Source organism: Microplitis mediator, chromosome 9 (genome assembly GCF_029852145.1).
Source record: "Microplitis mediator isolate UGA2020A chromosome 9, iyMicMedi2.1, whole genome shotgun sequence".
Classification (NCBI taxonomy): domain Eukaryota; kingdom Metazoa; phylum Arthropoda; class Insecta; order Hymenoptera; family Braconidae; genus Microplitis; species Microplitis mediator.
This window is the reverse complement of record NC_079977.1, coordinates 4,107,801-4,129,383: the sequence shown is the minus strand read 5'-3', so window position 1 is coordinate 4,129,383 and position 21,583 is coordinate 4,107,801. Positions and strand designations below refer to the sequence as shown.

Here is a 21,583-nt window from a genome sequence, read left to right as displayed (position 1 = left end):
TTTTATCATACATAAAAATATTTATTTCTATCATATACGAAAAATATATTCTGATCATATATAAAAACATATATTTATATTGTGTATGGAAAAAAAAAGTTTCTTATTCGTATGACCAACTCCAATTAAATTAGATCTAAATTTTAATATACTCTTTAAATTGCAGTTAAAATTTTCAAAATTAGTTAATTTGATGCGAATATATATATCCATATACATATACATACACCGAATAAAATATATGCTTAAATATAACAAAGAAAATATATGGTGCCATATATAATATAAATTATATGCTACCATATATTTCATTTCATATAAAAATTTTATATTTTTTGAATATAAAAGGAAATATATCAATACAATATTTTATAAGGTAAATGTAAATGTATATATAGCTTAATATAAAAAACATATAAGACATATATGGAATACATATATTTACTACTGTATATAATTTTATATTAAATCGGCGAAAATCTCTATATGATTTTTTTTAATATACAATATAACATATCATATATTTTTTTCTTGCAAACATATATGATTTTACATATTTTAACCATATATTGTTTTTTCCATCGGGTTTACCCTGTCCCCTAGACCAGGCTTATAGCGGCTAGGCCCATATTTGTCACACATCCGTAAATTTTTTTTTTAAAAATGGCAATAGACAATAAAATACACTCACAAAATATAAATACATTATTTAATATTGTCATTTATCTAAACACTTAAAAAATATATTGTTTATACATACATATATATATAAATTTTTTTTATAAAAAAAATTACTTCACGTTATGCATAACAAAAGATATGTAATTATTTATTCTCTTAAATCTGCACTTACGTATGTCAATCATATAAAAATTCTACTAACTCCAGTCCAGTCCATCGATACTTCAAAAACTTATTATATATTTATTAAAATAAAAAACAATAATAATTTACACATTTAAAAAAAACTACTCACACGCGCTTAAAAAGTAGAGCAGTCTTTTATTTCCTAAAAATATTTCGGCTCTTTCGCGTGCCTCGAGCTGTAATTAATGTTGTGATAAGACTGGCTGCGTCTCTCCGGGTCGCTGCTGATGTGCAAACTGGCACTTGACCTCTGGGGGATGTAATACAGGTACGGCACCGTCCTGATGTCCTTCCGGTTGTCGAGAGAAAGTCTCACGTCGCATCCCGGGTAGTCGGGTCTCGGAGCGTTGACTTGGAACTGCGACGGACTGTAGAGCATCCCCAGGGACCTCTTCCATCTTTTTTCATTCGCTTCTATTTTTTCCTGCTTCGCCCTTTGGGACGAGTCGCTTTCCGTCGAGTTGCTGTCCTCGCTGGTCCCTAGACCCGGGTCCCGATCTTCCGGGAGCTTGAGCTCCGAGTTCTTGGTCTGATGGTACAGAAGACTGGGGTGTGGAATCACGAACGGCAGAGGAAGTTTTCCTTCATTGCTTTCTTTCTTTTTCTTGTCATCTTCGGCTTTGTCGTGGTCGGTGCAAGAACCAGGCCCGAAAATGGACAGAAGTACTGGCAGCAAAAACAAACCGTGCATCGCTCCGATGAAAATCACCAGGAAAACCATTTTGAAGAAGACCAGGAAGATGTAAGTGCCGGCGAGAAGCAGAGCCACGAGGCCCAGAATAGTTGAGGCCGCGCCCTGGACAATGGGCAGACCCAGACTGTAAAGACAGTCTTTGACCCGGTCTTCGGAACGAGTCTTCTTGGAGCTCATGTAGGCGTAGCAGATGTGAGCGGTGAAGTCGACGCTGAATCCGATGCACATTATCAAGTTGATCATCGAAATGCTGTCAAGATTGACATCCCAGAGCGCCATGTAACCGGCGACCCCCAGTTCTATGGAGACGATGCAGAAGGCGACCCACAGGGAACAGAGAACGTTGGGAATGAAGACGAAGGATATCAGCATCATCGTCAGGGCGCCGTAGACCATGCACTGGATACTCGTTGGCTTCACTAATTCAAACTGGTCGAAAAATACAAAGTACGGGTGGAAGACACTGGCGTTGAGTGGAGAATCCTCGCATATTTTACGCAGTGCTTTGACCATATCTTTCTCTTGGTTCGTCCCGCTGACGTTGACCGCCTGGATGAGGAAACGACTTGCGAGAATACGCTCGCCGGCGTCGTCGAATTTTATGTCCAGCGCGAAACTGCTGGTGGGGTAGAGCCAGTTTTCTTTCAGGGCTTTTATGAAACCTTCCTCGGTGTCTACGGTGAAGTTTAGGAAGTCTTTGTTTTCTTCGAGGTAGGATAGGTAGTCTCGGAGCCAGTTTTCGGAGTACAGAGGGCTGCTGATGTAGGGATTCGCCTCCAAGGTGCTGGTCAAGTTTTCCATCTGGGACTGGATTTCTGGGTCGCTGTAGTTGTAATTGCCGGATACTATCACCTGGTGACAGAAAAATATGATTAGTTTTAATTGTAATTATTGTAGAGACAAGGGAGCAAAATGGGCCGGTTTAAAAAAATGATAAAATTGAAAAAAAAAATTTTTTTGAAATTCTTTCGAAAGAATTCTTTTGAAATAAAAAGTCTTCGGTTCGAATCCACTTGCAATCAATGAAAAAAAAATTTTTTTGGAAATTATGATTTTTCTACTGTCAAATAAAAAATTGAAATATAAACATATATATGTGTATATATGTAGATATGTTTAAATTATAAAGAAATTAATTTTTTATGAAAATAAGTCTTCGGTTATTGGAGCTTGAAGTCAAATTAGAGTAAATTTTGAGATCTTTTTACTTTTCCGGCGAAAATATCGGACTAATCATAAAATGTCATTGAATATTTTTTGTAGACAATTTTATTTCCTACAAATTATCTCTGATAAATTTTTTCAAAATTTTGCATTGTTTTCTAGTTATTTCTATTTTAATGCCAAGCGCCTAAAAAAATAGCGTTCTGATCGATTTTAAGAGCTTGGCATTAAAATGAAAATAACTAGAAAACAATGCAAAATTTTGAAAAAATTTATCAGAGATAATTTGTAGGAAATAAAATTGTCTACAAAAAATATTCTATGACATTTTATGATTAGTCCGATATTTTCGCCAAAAAAGTAAAAAGATCTCGAAATTTACTCTAACTTGACTTCGAGCTCCAATAAACTTTTGAACAGATGGATTTATCAAAAAATGATTTTTTGATAGAGACTTTTTTGTAGAACATTTAATTCCCTACAAATATATGTCTCGACCTTATCTTCTAATGAGCCATTGCCGAGATATAAAATTCCAAACTTAAAAAATTTTTTTTTCCATGTTATTTAAATGGGAAATCAAAAATCACGAATCGCCATCTCTTAATATTAATATTAAGAGCTTAAACTTTACCAGAATTTTTTTTCATCATCTTTAACAATATTTTCACGGTAACTAAAGAAAAAAAAATTAGTTTTTTTTTTTGCGCACCCTAATGTAGATGTTTAAAATCTAAAGAAATTAATTTTTTAATTAAACTAAAAAGTCTACGGTTCGAATCCACTTGCAGTCACTTTAAAAAAAATTTTTTTTTGTTTGAAGTAATAAAAAAAAATTGTTATCTCATGTCCCAGATAATCGAATCGGACATTTGAAAAATTCCCAAGTAGAGAAAGTTGTTTATTCAAACGCAATGTAAATGCGTGACATAATGACACGTCAAATATTAATTTTAAAAAAAATTGTTAGGAGTAATTCAATTGACAAAGCCGTGAGCCGTAAGTGAAACTACAATGGCTACACTAATAAGTCTTAAAAATGAATGAGAATAAATATGTAGAGTACGAATTATGCAAACTAAAAATACTCACTTGAATTCGATAAGGAAATTCACGGAAGTAAAAATCCTCGCGGTCGTAAAATACAATTGAATAAGAGTCTTCTTTGGAAAGTTTACGCCGTTCTAAGCCTTCTTTGAGATTAGTCAGTCCATATAGAGCACCGGCTAGATAAAGACCAAATAATAGTATAACTAGGGCCTTAATGGCCCGGCAATTCAAAGCGACTGCTAAATAATCACGGAACCATGTCATGCATCCGTGTTCGGGATTATCTATTGGATTATCTGGATCTGTTGGATCTACGCCTCCTGTGCAGAAGACTCGATAGAACCATGATCGATGTGCTGGAAAAAAAATAATTTAAATTCAAATTATTTTATGGTCGCGCACAAAATTTATTAATGGAGGACTTGAATTTATTTTTTAAAAATTTTATTTAATTATTGCAGTTTAAAAAATTTTAACCAAACTTTAATTTAAAATATTTTTATTGTTCATTGATAAGCTTTAATTAGACAGGCATTTTTTAAAAATAAATCTCAATATAAATTATAAAAAATTTCTTCACAAAAATTGGGATTCCCGGGCTTGTAAAAATAAATTTTATTTACATGTCTTTCATAACAAACGGATGATTATTTAAAAAGACATTTAACTTTTAGTTAAAATTAAAGACCGAGGGATCTTATAAGCGCTCCAATACGGACACACTAAAAAACGTACACTTGAGTATGTTCGTATGTACGAAAACAAAATTAAAACAAAACTACTCACTCTATTGACTTAATTTTTTTTCCATTATCTTTAAAACACTTTTATAAATAGACCCGTTAATAATTATTTTAATTACCGATTAATTAACAATTAATAATTAAATAAAACCTCACAGTTTTTAGCCGCGGTTTCGATCCACTCGATCATTTAAATATTTTTAATAATTTATCACCAATAAATAATTAGTAAATAAAATTTCTATAAATGTAATTAGTATTTTAAGTGTGAATTTATAAAAAAAACTATTTTTTTTTTTTTTTAAATTAAAAAATGTATTTTTTATTTTTATAGAAAAGTTGAGTCACATGAATTAAATTTAACATTTCCGCCCTATTAAAAGAATCCATATGGGAATCGAGCCTAGAATTCCCATATGGTTTCCTATAGGAATCTAACATAGATCCCGATATAGATTTTCATATGGGTTCCCATGGGCATCCACACCATGCCAAATCCATATGGGAATCGCATGGAATCCCATGTGGATTTTCCGGATGATTTTCCATGGGAATCTGCACCATGTCAAAATAAAAATCCAGGTACCCACAGTTTCTTATGTGGATTTCCCATAGGAATCCTGATACCCATGGATTCCTACATGGAATCTTATATAAATCCATACACTTCTATATCAATTCCTATGAGTTCTTACATAAATCCATACTTTTCTACATGGATTCCTATGGTTTCCCATGCAATCCCACATGGATTTTTTGATAGGGCTGAGTTTCTATATAAGTAATTTCTCCAGAATCCAGGGTATCTGGATGCCTATAGGAAACCTGATGAAAATCCATCCGAAAATGACATATGAGAACCCGCATAGTAATCTACGCTGGATTCCCATATAGATTTTTTATAGGGAGATTCCTGTATGAATTTTCCCTAAAGAAGTTCATGTATCTAAATTCCTATATGGGATTCTCGATACCCGCAGTTTCCTATTTAAATTTCCCATATGGGGATCCCATAGATTCTTATATAAATCCATACACTTCTATTTTAATTCCCATGGATTCTTACATGAATCCATAATTTCCTATATGGATTCCTATGGGTTCCCATGCGATCCCACATGGATTTTTTCATAGGGCTTTATGGAAATCTATCCGAAAATGACATATGAGAACCCACATAGGAATCTACGCTGGATTCCCATATGGATTTTTTTATACGAAGATTCCTATATGAATTTTCCCTAAAGAAGTCCATGTATCCAAGTTCCCATATGGGAATCCAGATTCCCATGGATTCTTATATAAATCTATACACTCCTATTTTAATTTCTACTCTAAAATAAATCCATAATTTCCTACATGGATTCCTATGGGTTCCCATGCAATCCCACATGGACTTTTTATGTAATACAGGACATTTACTTGCATTATATTTCGACGGAAGTTTTTTCGGCGAAGATTTATAGATCGAAAGCGTACCCGCACAGTTAGTAAATTTTCTCTGGCGCGAATTTTAAAATGTAAATTAATCTTCCCGCGTTTAAAATAATTACTGCCCATATTCTACCGCACATTGATTAATTATTCCAAAGCATTGAACATAAAAGAAAGTACTCGGGCCCGGAGTCCGGTCTAAAAGCCACCGGTCCCCTTTAATTTAAAAAAAAAAAAAAAAAACATTATTATAAAATATGATTACGGAACTGTTATAAAACGTCGTTACATATTTGTTCCAATGGTTTGATGTTAATGGAACCTGGACTTAGCAAATAGAGTATTTAGTTCCAGTTAGAATCGACAATCGCCAGTCAACGTCGGCATTTTAAAATATTTAATTTTAAATTTCGAAACTGAAAAACAGCCCATATATGTTGTCATTCGTCATATATTTATATATTTGTACTTGTATAACTTTCAAAGACGTAAGTTGGAAGACCAATAAGGTCAGCGCAATAACCTGGAGAAAGTAATCCATCCAGTGGGTCTTTTTTTTCATTTTTCTTACGTAATTTCGAATGTGATCTAACGAATTAGTGACACTCGTTCGGCCGGTCGATAGAAAATTGTTGCAACTCTTTGAATTTATTATTTGTTCGGTACCCGTAATTTTTCTCCTCAATTTAATTACGAGATTACATTTTTATTAATATATATTTGAATGTTTTATTCATTTATTCGTTTGATTTCTATTTCCGCGAATTTGATGTCTCGGTTGATAGACTCAGAGAAAGTATAATTTATTCCAGATGACATTACTTTTGTATGTGAATATTCATTACATTGTGTAATAAAAAATATTTTATGGGTTTTTGAGTCTGTTATTAATTTTGATTAAAAGAGGAATTAATATTTTTTAAAAATTCATTCTGGTGGCGACTTACTTGACTTGGAAAGAGGCATGACTTTACAACAAATTACACTGTGTCGATTTTTTTGCTCGCAGTACCCACTTATGGCGACACATCCACTGAAGAAAGTTAAGTGAAAGAGAAATGTAAAAACTACTGCGAATCCTGTAATAAAAAAAATTTTTTTTAGTGATTGATTTTAATTACAAATTCAAAAATTTTAATTCTTTACTTTAATTTCAAATTCAAAATTTTTAATTCTTTTACTTTAATTACAAATTCAGAAATTTTAAATTCTATATTTTAATTTTAAATTCTAAAATTTTTAAAACTTCATTTTAGTTCCAAATTCAAAAATTTTCAATGCTTTAATTTTTTACAAATTCGAAAATTTTTAGTTCTTTACTTTAATTTCAAATTCAAAATTTTTAATTCTTTTACTTTAATTACAAATTCAGAAATTTTAAATTCTATATTTTAATTTTAAATTCTAAAATTTTTAAAACTTCATTTTAGTTCCAAATTCAAAAATTTTCAATTCTTTATTTTAATCAAAAATTCAAAAATTTTGAGTGCATTATTTTAATTATAAATTTAAAAATTTTTAATGAGTTATTTTGAGTACAAATTCAAAAATTTTTAAAATGTCATTTTAGTTCCCAATTCAAAAATTTTCAATGCTTTAATTTTTTACAAATTCAAAAATTTTTAATTCTTTATTTTAATTAAAAATCCAAAAATTTTCAAGAAATTTTTCTCCCACCAACTAAAATATTTGAAAATTTCCCTCTAAAAAATTTGAATTTCCAACTTGTGTTTTTTTTTTTTATTTAATTAATTAATTAACTTTTTGTCAATTACCTGAGTAAGTGCAAAATATTTGAACAGAAGGAAACGGTGAAAAAATACCAATAAAAAATGATATCATATCCGTAACTGACGTTATCGTTATTGATACCGCGGCCTCGCTTAAGGTCGTCGCCATTCTCTGCGGCACTGGATCTAGAATATTTGTTCTTCTCCAGGCTGCCAGCATCACAAAAGTATCATCTATTCCTATACCTTAATTTAAAAAAAAAAAACAAAAACATTTAATTAATTAATATTAAGACTTCCTCATTAGAAAAGCGGAAATCTCAATTTTTTTATTTTCATACTTTGTATATATGTGTATATAAACATATATATATATATATACGCTATCAAGTCGAGCGTTACGGGTCATTGACATTGATTGCCAACAAACAAGTTACGGTAAGTCAAGTGTGATGAAAATTGCAGCATTTCATACTTTAATATTCCACTTATTCATTTAGAAATAAAAAAAAAAAATTGATCAATCAATCGACTCAATTATCTGTTACAAAAATTTATTATCAACAATTTAGTAAAACTAATCACTTTAAAATAAAAAAATTTTTTAAAATTTCAAATTGTCCCGCGAAAAAAAATGAATTAGACAATTACTGAAAAATCCAAATTTTCAAAGTCAAAAAATTCAAATTGTTTTTTAAAAATCAATTACTAAACGCATTTACGTCCTTCTATTGGGACTTCCTCCTTCTTAGTCCCCTTTAAATAACCAGTAGATTCGGATAAAAAAATCGGGATCGATATTAAAAAAAAAATTTTTTCTAATTTCAAATTTTCCCGCGAAAAAAAATAATTTAGACAATTACTGAAAAATTCGAATTTTCAGTCAAAAAATTCAAATTATTTTTCAAAACTAAATTATTGAATGCATTTACGTCCTTCTATTGGGACTTCCTCCTTCTTAGTCCCCTTTAAATAACCAGTAGATTTGGATAAAAAAATCGGGATCGATACCAATAAAAAATATTTTTTAAATTTCAAATTTTCCCGCCAAAAAAAAAATTAAAAAATTAACGAAAAATTCAAATTTTCAGTCAAAAAATTCAAATTATTTTTCAAAAATAAATTATCAAATGCTTTTACGTCCCTTTATTGGGACTTCCTCATGTTCTTAGTCCCCTTTTAATAACCAGTAGATTTGGATAAAAAAATCAGGATCGATATCAATAAAAAAATTTTTTTATCACAGCAAAATTTCGCTCTCATAAAATCGATTGATTTTTATAAAAATTATATCAGATTGTATAAAAAAACATGAGTCAGAAATCTCTGGATTTGTCAATAAGGAAAAATTTTATTATTTTTATTTCAAGAAAAAATTTAAATTCTTACGTCATATTTAAATAGCGCGTATTTAAATTCCTATCAGTGATTTATTTTACAAAATTAACTGAAATTTGAAATAAGCAAAATTTACTAAAATTTTATTCCATCCTCATAAATTTAAATAGATAATTAAAATAAAAATTAAATTAATTAAAAACAAATCCAAAATAATAAAAAATTTATAGGAAATATATCACCTTGGAATACAGATTAATTTATGCATTATTAGACAGTACGTTAATAAAATCAAATAATTATCACGTATGATACACAATAGCATCAATTAAAATTCTAAGATCGTTTCGTTAAACGTCAGCTGTAATTCAAATAGCGATACATGAAATTGAATTAGTAGCTCGACTACTTGTCAATTGTGCAACGCAATTAATAAATATATGTAATATATATTGAGAAAGAAGCTCACCGATCATGAGAAAGGGCGCAGCGAGATTTATGCCGATGAAGTCGATCCCCAGGTACATGCAGAGCCCGAATGCAGACACGGTCGCCATCCCGGCGGAAATGTTCCCCAGAAGACCGAGCCAGGGTTTGCTTCTCACCCAGTCGGTCATCATGCAGGTCACAATAGAAAATGCTCCCATTATTGCAAATGTACTCGCGAAATATGGAACCACGGTTTTAGTGTTCGCTTCGAGTTCCAATTCGAGGGTTCGCGAGGCGAAACGCGCGACACTTATGCTCTGGAATACTCCGGTGTCTTCGGCTTCGCCGACTTTGTTTAGAAATTCTTCTTCCCATGCTGCGCCACTGGTAAAAATTATTAATTAGATATTTAATTATTTATAAATTACACTGTAAAAAATCGGAAGTGATACGGATTTTATTTGAACCCGCATTCGCTGGGAGTTCTGGAGTTTAAAAAAAAATCACTTCGGATACGGAGTCAATAGGGAGTTTGTTTTTTCAGCGGAGTAATTTTGGAGTGATTTGAATTTTATGTAAATCCGCATTCACTCTGAAAATTTTTTACAGTGTAATTAATTAATAAATTTATTAATAATTACATGGCATCTAGTTTTTTATTATCGACAGCAAGAAAATATCCTAATTGTAGTGCTGGTACACTTTCGATCACTAGATCATCGCTTACAATACTTCCGCCAAAATATACTGGAAATATATGTGTGTCCCATGTTACTGGATTAAACATTACTGGAAATGTTAAATTTAATTCATGTGACTCAACTTTTCTATAAAAATAAAAAATACATTTTTTAATTAAAAAAAAAAAAAATATTTTTTTTTATAAATTCACACTTAAAATACTAATTACATTTATAGAAATTTTATTTACTAATTATTTATTGGTGATAAATTATTAAAAATATTTAAATGACCGAGTGGATCGAAACCGCGGCTAAAAACTGTGAGGTTTTATTTAATTATTAATTGTTAATTAAGCGGTAATTAAAATAATTATTAACGGGTCTATTTATAAAAGTGTTTTAAAGATAATGGAAAAAAAATTAAGTCAATAGAGTGAGTAGTTTTGTTTTAATTTTGTTTTCGTACATACGAACATACTCAAGTGTACGTTTTTAGTGTGTCCGTATTGGAGCGCTTATAAGATCGCTCGGTCTTTAATTTTAACTAAAAGTTAAATGTCTTTTTAAATAATCATCCGGTTGTTATGAAAGACATGTAAATAAAATTTATTTTTACAAGCCCGGGAATCCCAATTTTTGTGAAGAAATTTTTTATAATTTATATTGGGATTTATTTTTAAAAATGCCTGTCTAATTAAAGCTTATCAATGAACAATAAAAATATTTTAAATTAAAGTTTGGTAAAAATTTTTTAAACTGCAATAATTAAATAAAATTTTAAAAAAATAAATTCAAGTCCTCCATTAATAAATTTTACGCGCGACCATAAAATAATTTGAATTTAAATTATTTTTTTTCCAGCACATCGATCACGGTTTCATGTTTTCGGGTTGGAAAAAAAATTAGTTTTAGTATCAGAGGTGATAAAAAAAAATTACATACTCAATAATGTGAACCAAATTGAGAATATCATTATTGAAACATTTGTCAAGCCACCGAGCACACACTCGTTCGTACGTATAGCTCTCGCCTTCATAATGCGCAGTTACATTTTTAATAATACTATCAAGTAAAACCAAATCATCCCATACTTCTTTTCTCAGCATATTTTTGCTACCGTCCTTAGGAATTACTATCACGTGGCCGAACCTGCCTACAAATAAATTCATTAAATAAAACAAATAAAATAATCGTGCTACTGATTATCAATTAATTTTCACTGGTTAAATAATTTTACACCTGCAAAATAAAAAAAGTATTTACCTGGTCTTGTAATTCTGCCGACGCTAAACCGATGGCTGTAATTAACTTTAAAATGTTCTTCGGCGATACTTCTTTCGTGTTTACCAGGCCCGTTAACTGGTGAAAACAGATATTCCGGATCGATTTCATAATTAATACGCTGATAACCAGTTATACATATGCAACCTAGTAATATCGGTATTATTACAAAGTATCCAGGTCTTTGGCCAACCCACAGACCTATTTTGTAAAATGCGCGGTTGAGAAAATCATCAACGAACGTTAGACTACAACGCATCTGTAAAAAAAATAATAATAATAACAATATAGGGGGGAAATATGAATCGGGGGGGGGGGGGGTAAAATTTTTGAAAAATTCCAAAATTATTTTTGTAAATATAATTGAGCATTATTTTGAATTTTTTTTGTTAAAATTTTTTAAAAATTCAAAGTGAAAAAACAATATATGGTTAAAATATATAAAATCATATATGTTTGCAACAAAAAAATATATATGATATATTATATTGTATATTGAAAAAACCATACAGAGATTTTGGCCGATTTAATATAAAATTATATACAGTAGTAAATATATGTATTCCATATATGTCTTATATGTTTTTTATATTAAGCTATATATACATTTACATTTACCTTATAATATATTGTATTGATATATTTCCTTTTATATTCAAAAAATATAAAATTTTTATATGAAATGAAATATATGGTAGCATATAATTTATATTATATATGGCACCATATATTTTCTTTGTTATATTTAAGCATATATTTTATTCGGTGTATGTATATGTATATGGGTATATATATTCGCATCAAATTAACTAATTTTGAAAATTTTAACTGCAGTTTAAAGAGTATATTAAAATTTAGATCTAATTTAATTGGAGTTGGTCATACGAATGAGAAACTTTTTTTTTTCCATACACAATATAAATATATGTTTTTATATATGATCAGAATATATTTTTCGTATATGATAGAAATATATATTTTTATGTATGATAAAAATATAGTTTTCGTATATCACAAGAATATATATTTTCATATATGATAAAAATATATTTTTTGTATATGATTGTCATATATATTTTATATATGCTAAACATATACGGACTCGTATGTGATTAATATTATATTTTTTAACATAAAAAAAAATATATCAGAAAATATAGTTGATTTGGCCACATATATTTTCTGATATTTATCATATATTTTTATTTATATTTTGACCATATATGATATTTTCATATATGAAAATATAGTTTCCATATATGACAAGAATATATATTTTCATATATGACAAAAATATATTTTTTGTATATGATTGACATATACATTTTATATATGCTAAACATATACGGATTCGTAGATGATGAATATTATATTTTTTAATATAAAAAAAAATATAGTTAAATTGGCCACATATATTTTCTGATATTTTTCATATATTTTTATTTATATTTTGACCATATATGATATTTTCATACGGGTATGAAAATATAGTTTCCATATATGACAAGAATATATATTTTCATATATGATAAAAATATTTTTTTTGTATATGATTGACATATATATTTTATATATGCTAAATATATACGGACTCGTATATGATGAGTATTATATTTTTTAATATAAAAAAAAATATATCAGAAAATATAGTTGAATTGGCCACATATATTTTCTGATATTTATCATATATTTTTACATATATTTTGACCATATATGTTATTTTTATACGGGCGGGTACAAATTTTGCCCGTAAAAAATAAAAATTTTTTGAATCCTCAAAAATTTAAGTATGCCCACTCTCCCTCACTCTAATAATAATTAAAATAAATAAACAATTTTTTATTTTAAGACCCGGAAGAATTCGTTAGATTAAAAAATTTTTTTTTATTTGTCTTAAATTTATAATTCAAATTCAAATTCAAATAAATGTTAGAGGAAATAAAAACCGGTTCTTCAAGTGAAAGTTATATAACAGATTTATTTTATTTACGGACAATAAATTTATATTTAGTTTTACTACTCATATGTGAAGATTTTAAATCTTGATTAAGCAGGTATGTGAAATTAAAAATTTAAATAAAAAAGAAAGGTCAGGTTTCAAATAAGACAGACCTTTGACGTATTCATTCACAACCGAAACGTTTTTTTAGGTTTCGCGGGACAATGACAGGTACAAAAGCGGTTTTCAAGTTGTTTTGTGCAGGTGGACCATGACGGAGATTTTTTTACGAGAAACTACAAATGGTTGGATCCCAATCGATTTTTCTTTCATCAAAAGATCGTTAGTATTCTTTTTAATTCAATAAATTTTTATATTCGAGTCTTTAATTTTAGGCAAATAATAAATTGTGGGCTTAGAATTTTTTTTTAAATTATTTGAAGTCTGAAAAATTATGAGAATTTTTTAAAATTTTTATGCACGTACACGTACGAATTCTTAATATCTGCGGAATAAATTAATGAATTTCAATGATTGCGGTGACATTTATAAGATTTACAGCCTATTTAAATTTTATGTCGATTGATCAATTAACTTATTAATTATTGAAAAAATAATACTCGTACAAAAAAAGTTTTATTTGAACTTTTCAAGTCCATAAATTTCAAAAATACTTTTAATATTTCTTTTGATCCCGATCTGAAATACTTTCAAATAAAAAATAATGAATTCAAATGAATAAAATTTACTTTTTAATCAGAACAAAATTTTTCGTTTAACTTTCCAAGTCTAAGAATTCCAAAGATTTCTTTTAAACTCAAACCAGATCTAAATTACTCTCAAATAACAAATAAGAAATTCAAATTAACAAAAATTATTTTTAATCAGACTATAAATTTTTTTTTTAATTTCCGAGTCTATGAATTTCCAAAATATTCAAAAAATTTCTTTTGAACCCAAACACGATCTAAATTATTTTCAAATAACAAAAAAGAAATTCAAATTAACAGAAATTATTTTTAACCCGAATATAAGTTTTTTTTTTGAATTTCCAAGTCTATAAATTTCAAAAACATCCAAAAAATTTCTTTTGAATCCAAACACGATCTAAATTATTTTCAAACAAAAATTAATAAATTCAAATTAACAAAAATTATTTTTATTCAGACTATAAATTTTTTTTTGAATTTGCGAGTCTATAAACTTCCAAAATATTGAAAAAATTTCTTTTGAACCCAAATGCAATCAAAATTACATTCAAATAAAAATTAATAAATTCAAATTAACAGAAATTATATTACATTAGACTAATTTTTTAACTTTCCAAGTCTAAGAATTCCAAAAATTTCTTTTAAACCCAAACGAGATCGAAATTACTGTCAAATAAAAAATAATAAATTCAAATGAATAAAATTTATTTATAATCAGATTCAAATTTTTTGGACTTTCCAAGTCTATATAAAATAATATACATATATATAACCGGGTCAAAAATAAAACTTGATTTAGGCTCGCTTCACTTTATTATCTTTTGAAGTTATCGATTTGCCGATAATTTTTTGATATCTCGACTTTTTCGACTGAAATCAAATTTTTTTTAACTTTTTGAACTTTTTTCATCATGACAAACGGCTCCAAATTTCGCCTTGATAAACCAAGTCTAAATCAAGTTTTATTTTTGACCCGGGAATTTTAAAAATATTCAAAAAATTTCTTTTGAACCCAAACCAGATCTAAATTACTTTCAAATAAAAATAAAAAATTCAAATAAACAAAACTTATTTTTAATCAGACTAAAATTTGTACAAGAAAAAAAAAATCATGATAAAATAAAATGATTTTGTATAGATAATTACTAGTGAAAGTTTGTCTATTTATATTTAAATAACAATATAAATAATGACGTGTTAAACATCTGGACAATGATTAATAAGTGTTTATACATCAGTTAAAAGACGGTGACAAAATTAAAACATCGAGTTTTGTCACCGTCTAAACGATAATGTTTTCACAACAATAGATAATATTACTCAGTAAATATTATAAAAGATATATATATACATATATGTGAACATGAATTAAATGTATGTCCAGGCATTGTAAATGCTCACTACTTATTGACACGCACTTATACTTATGGTGAATGTTAAATTTACTCAGTATGTAATATTACGATTTAAACGTCCATGTAATATCACATATAATATATATACATTTTTTTATATATTTACGTTTAAATAACTAGAGAAATCTGGGCAGCCTTGTCATGATTTAGCAAGCAACCCAAAGCAAACATTTAATTCTTCGATCGCGTACAATTTATATTTTTATTACAAAAAACTACATATTGAATTTTATCCTTTTTTTATTTTGCAATCTTATGCAAATATAAAATATAACTCAATAAAAAAAAAATTACTGTGAAGAAAAATTATAAATTAATTCAATCATTGACATCAAATATTTTTTTTTATTAGGGATTTAGGCCAACGGTCATAATTTATGGAAATTCATTAATTAGGTCATAGGTAATTTAATTATTTTATATAAATTTATTTGAAGCAAGAAACAATTTAGGTTTTTTGTTTGAATTTTAACGGAAGTATTTTTGAAAGTAAAAGTTGTAGGCTTATTGTGTAAGAACTTTATTTTATGTTCTAAAGATTCGAATATGTAAAAAATTATCTTTCATTTTTTTTTATGTCTGAAGAAAGTAGTGACCGGTGGGCACGTGATCGCGTCTTTTGTGTGTAAAATGTTTTTTTTTTAAATGCAATTTTTTTTAACTTCTGCGTAATTGGAGGAAAAAATTAGATTTTAGTAGACGAAATTTTGGAAATTTTGGACAAAAAATATAAATTTTTAGTAAGAAAAGATTTTATAATTGAGCGTATGAAGAATTGATGGGAATTTGAAATTTTCTTTGAAAAATATTTGACCGTTCATAAATTTTGGAGAAAAAAAAACAAGAATTTTTTCTAATATTTTTGTTTTTGAATTTTTTTTAACCAAATTTTGAATTTCGATCTGTAGAAATTTAAATTTTTAAAAATTGAACTGAAACTTAAAATTTTGCTTTATTTTAAATTTGAATTTTTTTCGTGGGAAATTTAAAAATTTGTAATTTTTTTTAATTTGTAAAGTTTTGGGTCAAAATTTATATTTGTTCTTGAAATTTTTTATATATATATATATACTAAATATATGATATTTCAGACTCTTTCTAATGGAATTTTATAATAAATCTAAGAATCGATGGGAATTTAAAATTTGAGTTTTTTTGAAAAACATTTGACCGTTCGTTTATAAATTTTGTAGAAAAAAAAAAACAAGAATTTTTTCTAATATTTTTGTTTTTTAATTTTTTTAACCAAATTTTCAACTTCGATCTGTAGAAAATTAAATTTTTAGAAATTGAACTGAAACTTAAAATTCTTTATTTTAAATTTGAATTTATTTCGCGGGAAATTTAAAAATTTGTAAGTTTTGGGTAAAAATTTTATATATATATATATATACTAAATATATGATATTTTAGACTCTTTCTAATGGAATTTTATAATAAATTCAAGAAAAACAAATTATCGAACCACTAAAAGCAAAAAATTGAATAATTTAAAACCTTTTCTTAATTTATTCATTATGTCAAAAGATAATTTTTTTTACAAATTCCCATTTCCGTTGTCAATTAAAATTAAAAGTGTTAAGACAAATATCAAATAACATTTTTCCTTCTCAGTAAAAATAATATAAAAAATACCGCGAATTTCAAAAATCTGAATCTAAATCAAAAGATCTACGATTAAAATTAAGAACAAAAGTTTTATTTATCAATCAATTCGAATCGCAGCCGTATCTCTTCCTGTTCTCTAAGACCGGATGAAAATCATAATAAAAATGAAAATATTATTATGTCAGCAAATACGTTATCAATTAAAAATATCTCAGGTAAAATATAACAAAAAGATTATAAAAAATAGTCACGTTAATAAATTTTTTATGTTTTCTTCAATGACCCTCAGGATTAACACGAAATCGTTCATGATCATGATTTGATGCACATATATATGTATATAAAGTATATATATATAATATATAAAGGATTATTGTGAAGTACTGAGTATGCGTAAGGAATTAAAATTGATGTCGCAACGATAAGAAGAATAATATCGATTGTTAGGCAACTCAATTTAAATCCAACAGTAAATTCGTTATTTTTTAATTAAATTCATTTTTTTTTTCGGTCTATTCATTTTATTTTTTTTGTCACTCACATCAATGAATTTTTTTTTCAAAAGTAAAAATTTATTGAATTTGAACAAAATTTCGTTGTCTAAAACCGGCCCAAAAATCGTGAATTTTATTTGTGTAAAAAAATTTCAAAAAAATTTGAACGTGAAAACTTTTAAATTTGAGACGGAGAAATTTTTGAATTTTTTGTAGTTAATTTTGAATTTCATATGACCAAATTTTAAATCAAACGATTTTTGAACGAGGGAAAAAATTAATAAAAATACATTTTGAAAATTATTTTTCAAAAAAATTATCCTGTTTCAAAATTTCTTGACGTAAAGTTCAAAATCAACTCAATTTTTTACAATAAAAATTTTAAAAGTTCGACAAAAGTTGACTTGGAGTTCTGGATATCGAACTTTTTTTTGAATTTTTAAACAAATTTTTTTTACCCGGGTAAAAATTATGAATAAAAAAAATTTATTCCCCTTGTGTATTAAAAATTAACAATAAAATAAATTAACGATACCTTTAAATTGTCTATAAAAATAATTAAAATTCACAATAAATTGAATTCAAAAAATTTCACTTTTCACAAAAATTTACACATTTTTCAATAAATAAATAAAATCATTTATTTATTAGTGATAAAAAATTGTTAATTAAAAAATACAATTAATACTTTTCTTTTTAATTATTTGATAATTAAAACTACCGGTAAATTAATGAATACAAGAACCGATGTGGTCGATTTGAAGAGCGAAACGATACTGAGTTGAGTTTAAACGCGCGACTAAGACTGACCCTCTATATCTACAGTAATTTTATACTTTCGAATCCTCGGTCTAATGTAATATTAACTTAATTTATAGTACGTAATTATTATGAGTATTTTTGGCAAAATTTAAAAATAAAAATATTTAATTCATCTGATAGTCGATTTATTTATTGGCGATTAATTAAAAGTAAAATATCGATTATCTAGTCGATAAATTAAAATAAATTAATGAAAATAATAAAAGGAAAAAAAAAAGATTAAAGGTCGATTAGAAGGACATGGATCCTTGAAAAAAGTAGTTCGTTGTATTTAAATCTTTACGCAATTTGTTGTCATTTTATTTATATTTTTTATGTGATTTGAAATATAAATTTATGTTGACTTTTTTTTTAATCATTCTATAGATAACATGACTATTTACTTGGTGTCTTATTATTATTATTATTATTATTATTATTATTATTATTATTATTATTATTATTATTATTATTATTATTATTATTATTATTATTATTATTATTATTATTATTATTATTATTATTATTATTATTATTATTATTAGTATTATTATTAGTATTATTATTAGTATTATTATTATTATTATTATTATTATTATTATTATTAGTATTTTTATGGTTACTACTATTAATATCAGTATTAGTAGAATCGTTGTTATTATCAGCAGTAGTAGCAGAATTGTTATTGTTATTATTATTAGTAGTAGTAGTAGTATTTCTATTATTATTATTATTATTAGCAGTATTAAAATTATAGTATAATTGTTATTATTAGTAGTAGTATTAGTATTAATATTATTACTATTTTTATAAGCAGTAGCAGTATAATTATTATTATTATTATTATAAGTAGTAGTAGTAGTATAAGTATTTATTATTAGTTCTATTATAAGCAGTATTAGTAGCATAGTTATCATTATCAGCAGTAGTAGTAGAGTTATTATTATTATTATTATTATTATTATTATTATTATTATTATTATTATTATTATTATTATTATTATTATTATTATTATTAGTATTATTATTATTATTATCAGCATGTCTTATATTTGCTACTATTAATATCAGCATTAGTAGAACTGTTGTTATTATTATTATTAGTAGTAATAGTATTTCAATTATTATCATTGTTATTATTATTATTATTATTATTATAAGTAGTAGTAGTAGTATAAGTATTTATTATTAGTTCTATTATAAGCAGTATTAGTAGCATCGTTATCACTATCAGCAGAAGTATAGTAGAGTTATTATCATTATTATTATTATTATTATTATTATTAATATTATGATTATTATTATTATTATTATTATTATTATTATCAGCAGTAGTGTTAATATAATCGTTATTATTATTATTAGTATCCGCTCGACGAGCTGAGTCAGGAAATACATTTGGTTCAAAAGTTTATATATATATATATATATATATATATATATATAGGGGAGGGGGGGCAAAAGGGGGTACCTAAGGAAATATTAAGTTTTCGAGGACTAAAATACGCTAAATCTTTTTGTTTTTAATGATATTCGAGGTAAATAGACAAAATTTTTAGCTGCCGTTAAAAAATAAGATTTTTATTTTTGGCGGGCAAAACGGGGTACCCTTAAAAAAAGTTGAAAAAAATAATTTCTGAAAATTGATCAAATTTTATTACTTGAATCTTTTATATGTAACATACATAGAGAAAAATTACATTTCACATCATTGGTGGACACGAAGGCAAAAAAAAATTTTTTTGTGGGGCAGAGAGGCCTCCCTCCAAAAAAGGAAATAAAATAGTCTACATAAAAGTTTGAATAACATTTTATGATAAGTCCGATAGTTTCGCCGAAAAAGTAAAAAGATCTCGAAATTTATTCTAACTTGACTTCGAGCTCCAATAACTTTTGAACAGATGGATTTATCGAAAAATAATAAGAGACTTTTTTTTGTAGAGCGTTAAATTCCCTACGAAAATAAATGCTGGGCTTATTCGTACAATGAGCCATTGACGAGATAGGAAATTCCAAACTAAAAAAAATTTTTTTTTCTATGTTATTTAAATGGGAAATCAAAAATCACGTAGCGTCACCTCTTAATATTAAAATTAAGAGCTCAAACTTTACCAGAATTTTTTTTTTATCTTCTTTAACGATATTTTCACGGTAACTAAAGAAAAAAAAACTTTTTTTTTTTTTTTTGGCGCACCCTAATATATATATTGAAATAGGTGTAGGGATGAGATACTGCGAGAAGCGCGAGTTGTAGATGCCATCTCGCGGAGTGAAGCCGAACTACCACATATATATGGGGCATTCCACGCCAAATCGACCACTTTTGAACCCGACCCCTTTAGATTTGGCTGAAAATTACCATTTAGATTTGGCTGAAAATTACCATTCAGATTTATTGTTTTTAATTTTTTTCCCAAATTTGAAAGTTTTCTGAGCATTCTCAAAAATTTTAAGCACGGTGTTATGATAAATAAGGCTAGTTATAAAAATTTTTTTTTTTCAATTGGAAAAAAAAAATATAAGTCGAAAAAGCATCACTCTGAAAAAATTTGAGGATCTGCAAAAAATGTCAAAGTTTTATATATAAAAAAAAAAATCAAAAATCAAAAATGGTAAACATCGAAAAATTTTTGATTTTTTCTAAAAATCTACAAAAAAAACAATGAAGATAGGTTGCACTAATTTTTTTGTATTTTTTTTCAAAAACTACATTTGAAAACAAAAATTATAGGAAAAAAAACGTCCCAATCAGTCGAATTTTGAAAAAGTTATAGCTATTCAAAATGAAAAAAGCCATTTTTTTCAAAAATTTATAACTTTTTTTCGGTTGGGTGAAAAAATTTGAAAAAATTATGAGAAACGTCTTTGATGGGGTAGAAAAAAAGAAAAAATTTTCAACCGATTCTAAAGGGGTCGGGTTCAAAGTGGTCGATTTGGCGTGGAATGCCCCATATATATCTATACATATTGTGAATAATATCATTGAGTGATTGTCATATTTGTCATGTGATATGTTAATAACTACTATTTTTGTGACAATGATTATTACACTAATTTAACACCCGCGATGATAACTATTACCATCGTGTATTTTAATTATTAACATATCATATTGTGAACCTTACCATAATTATGAGATTAATATAGCTATCGCGAAAAAAAAATTAGTTTTACCACCACAAGATAGTAACCATTACCATAAA

General features: G+C 26.8%; 1 protein-coding gene across 1 annotated transcript; it reads right to left on the bottom strand.

Annotated features, from left to right (window-relative positions):
* Nucleotides 1-451: 451 nt before the first annotated feature.
* On the bottom strand, nt 452-18,325 carry LOC130674756 (patched domain-containing protein 3). The gene is made up of 9 exons (XM_057480177.1): nt 18,115-18,325; nt 11,396-11,672; nt 11,075-11,285; nt 10,091-10,276; nt 9,490-9,833; nt 7,728-7,928; nt 6,900-7,031; nt 3,818-4,131; nt 452-2,413 (listed from the first exon to the last, which is right to left on the bottom strand). The coding sequence occupies exons 2-9, from the start codon at nt 11,670-11,672 to the stop codon at nt 1,010-1,012; spliced, it is 3,069 nt and encodes a 1,022-aa protein (XP_057336160.1). The 5' UTR covers nt 18,115-18,325; the 3' UTR covers nt 452-1,009.
* Between the last annotated feature and the right edge of the window lie 3,258 nt (nt 18,326-21,583).

What these genes read in the sequence shown, in the direction of transcription:
- LOC130674756 (XM_057480177.1), bottom strand. Translation starts at nt 11,672, where the DNA reads ATGCGTTGTAGTCTAACGTTCGTTGATGATTTTCTCAACCGCGCATTT. An exon ending in AATAAAAAACTAGATGCCAT is followed by an intron (nt 9,834 to 10,090) that starts GTAATTATTAAT and finishes AATTTTTACCAG; the next exon opens with TGGCGCAGCATGGGAAGAAG. An exon ending in AATATTTTGCACTTACTCAG is followed by an intron (nt 7,032 to 7,727) that starts GTAATTGACAAA and finishes TTTTTATTACAG; the next exon opens with GATTCGCAGTAGTTTTTACA.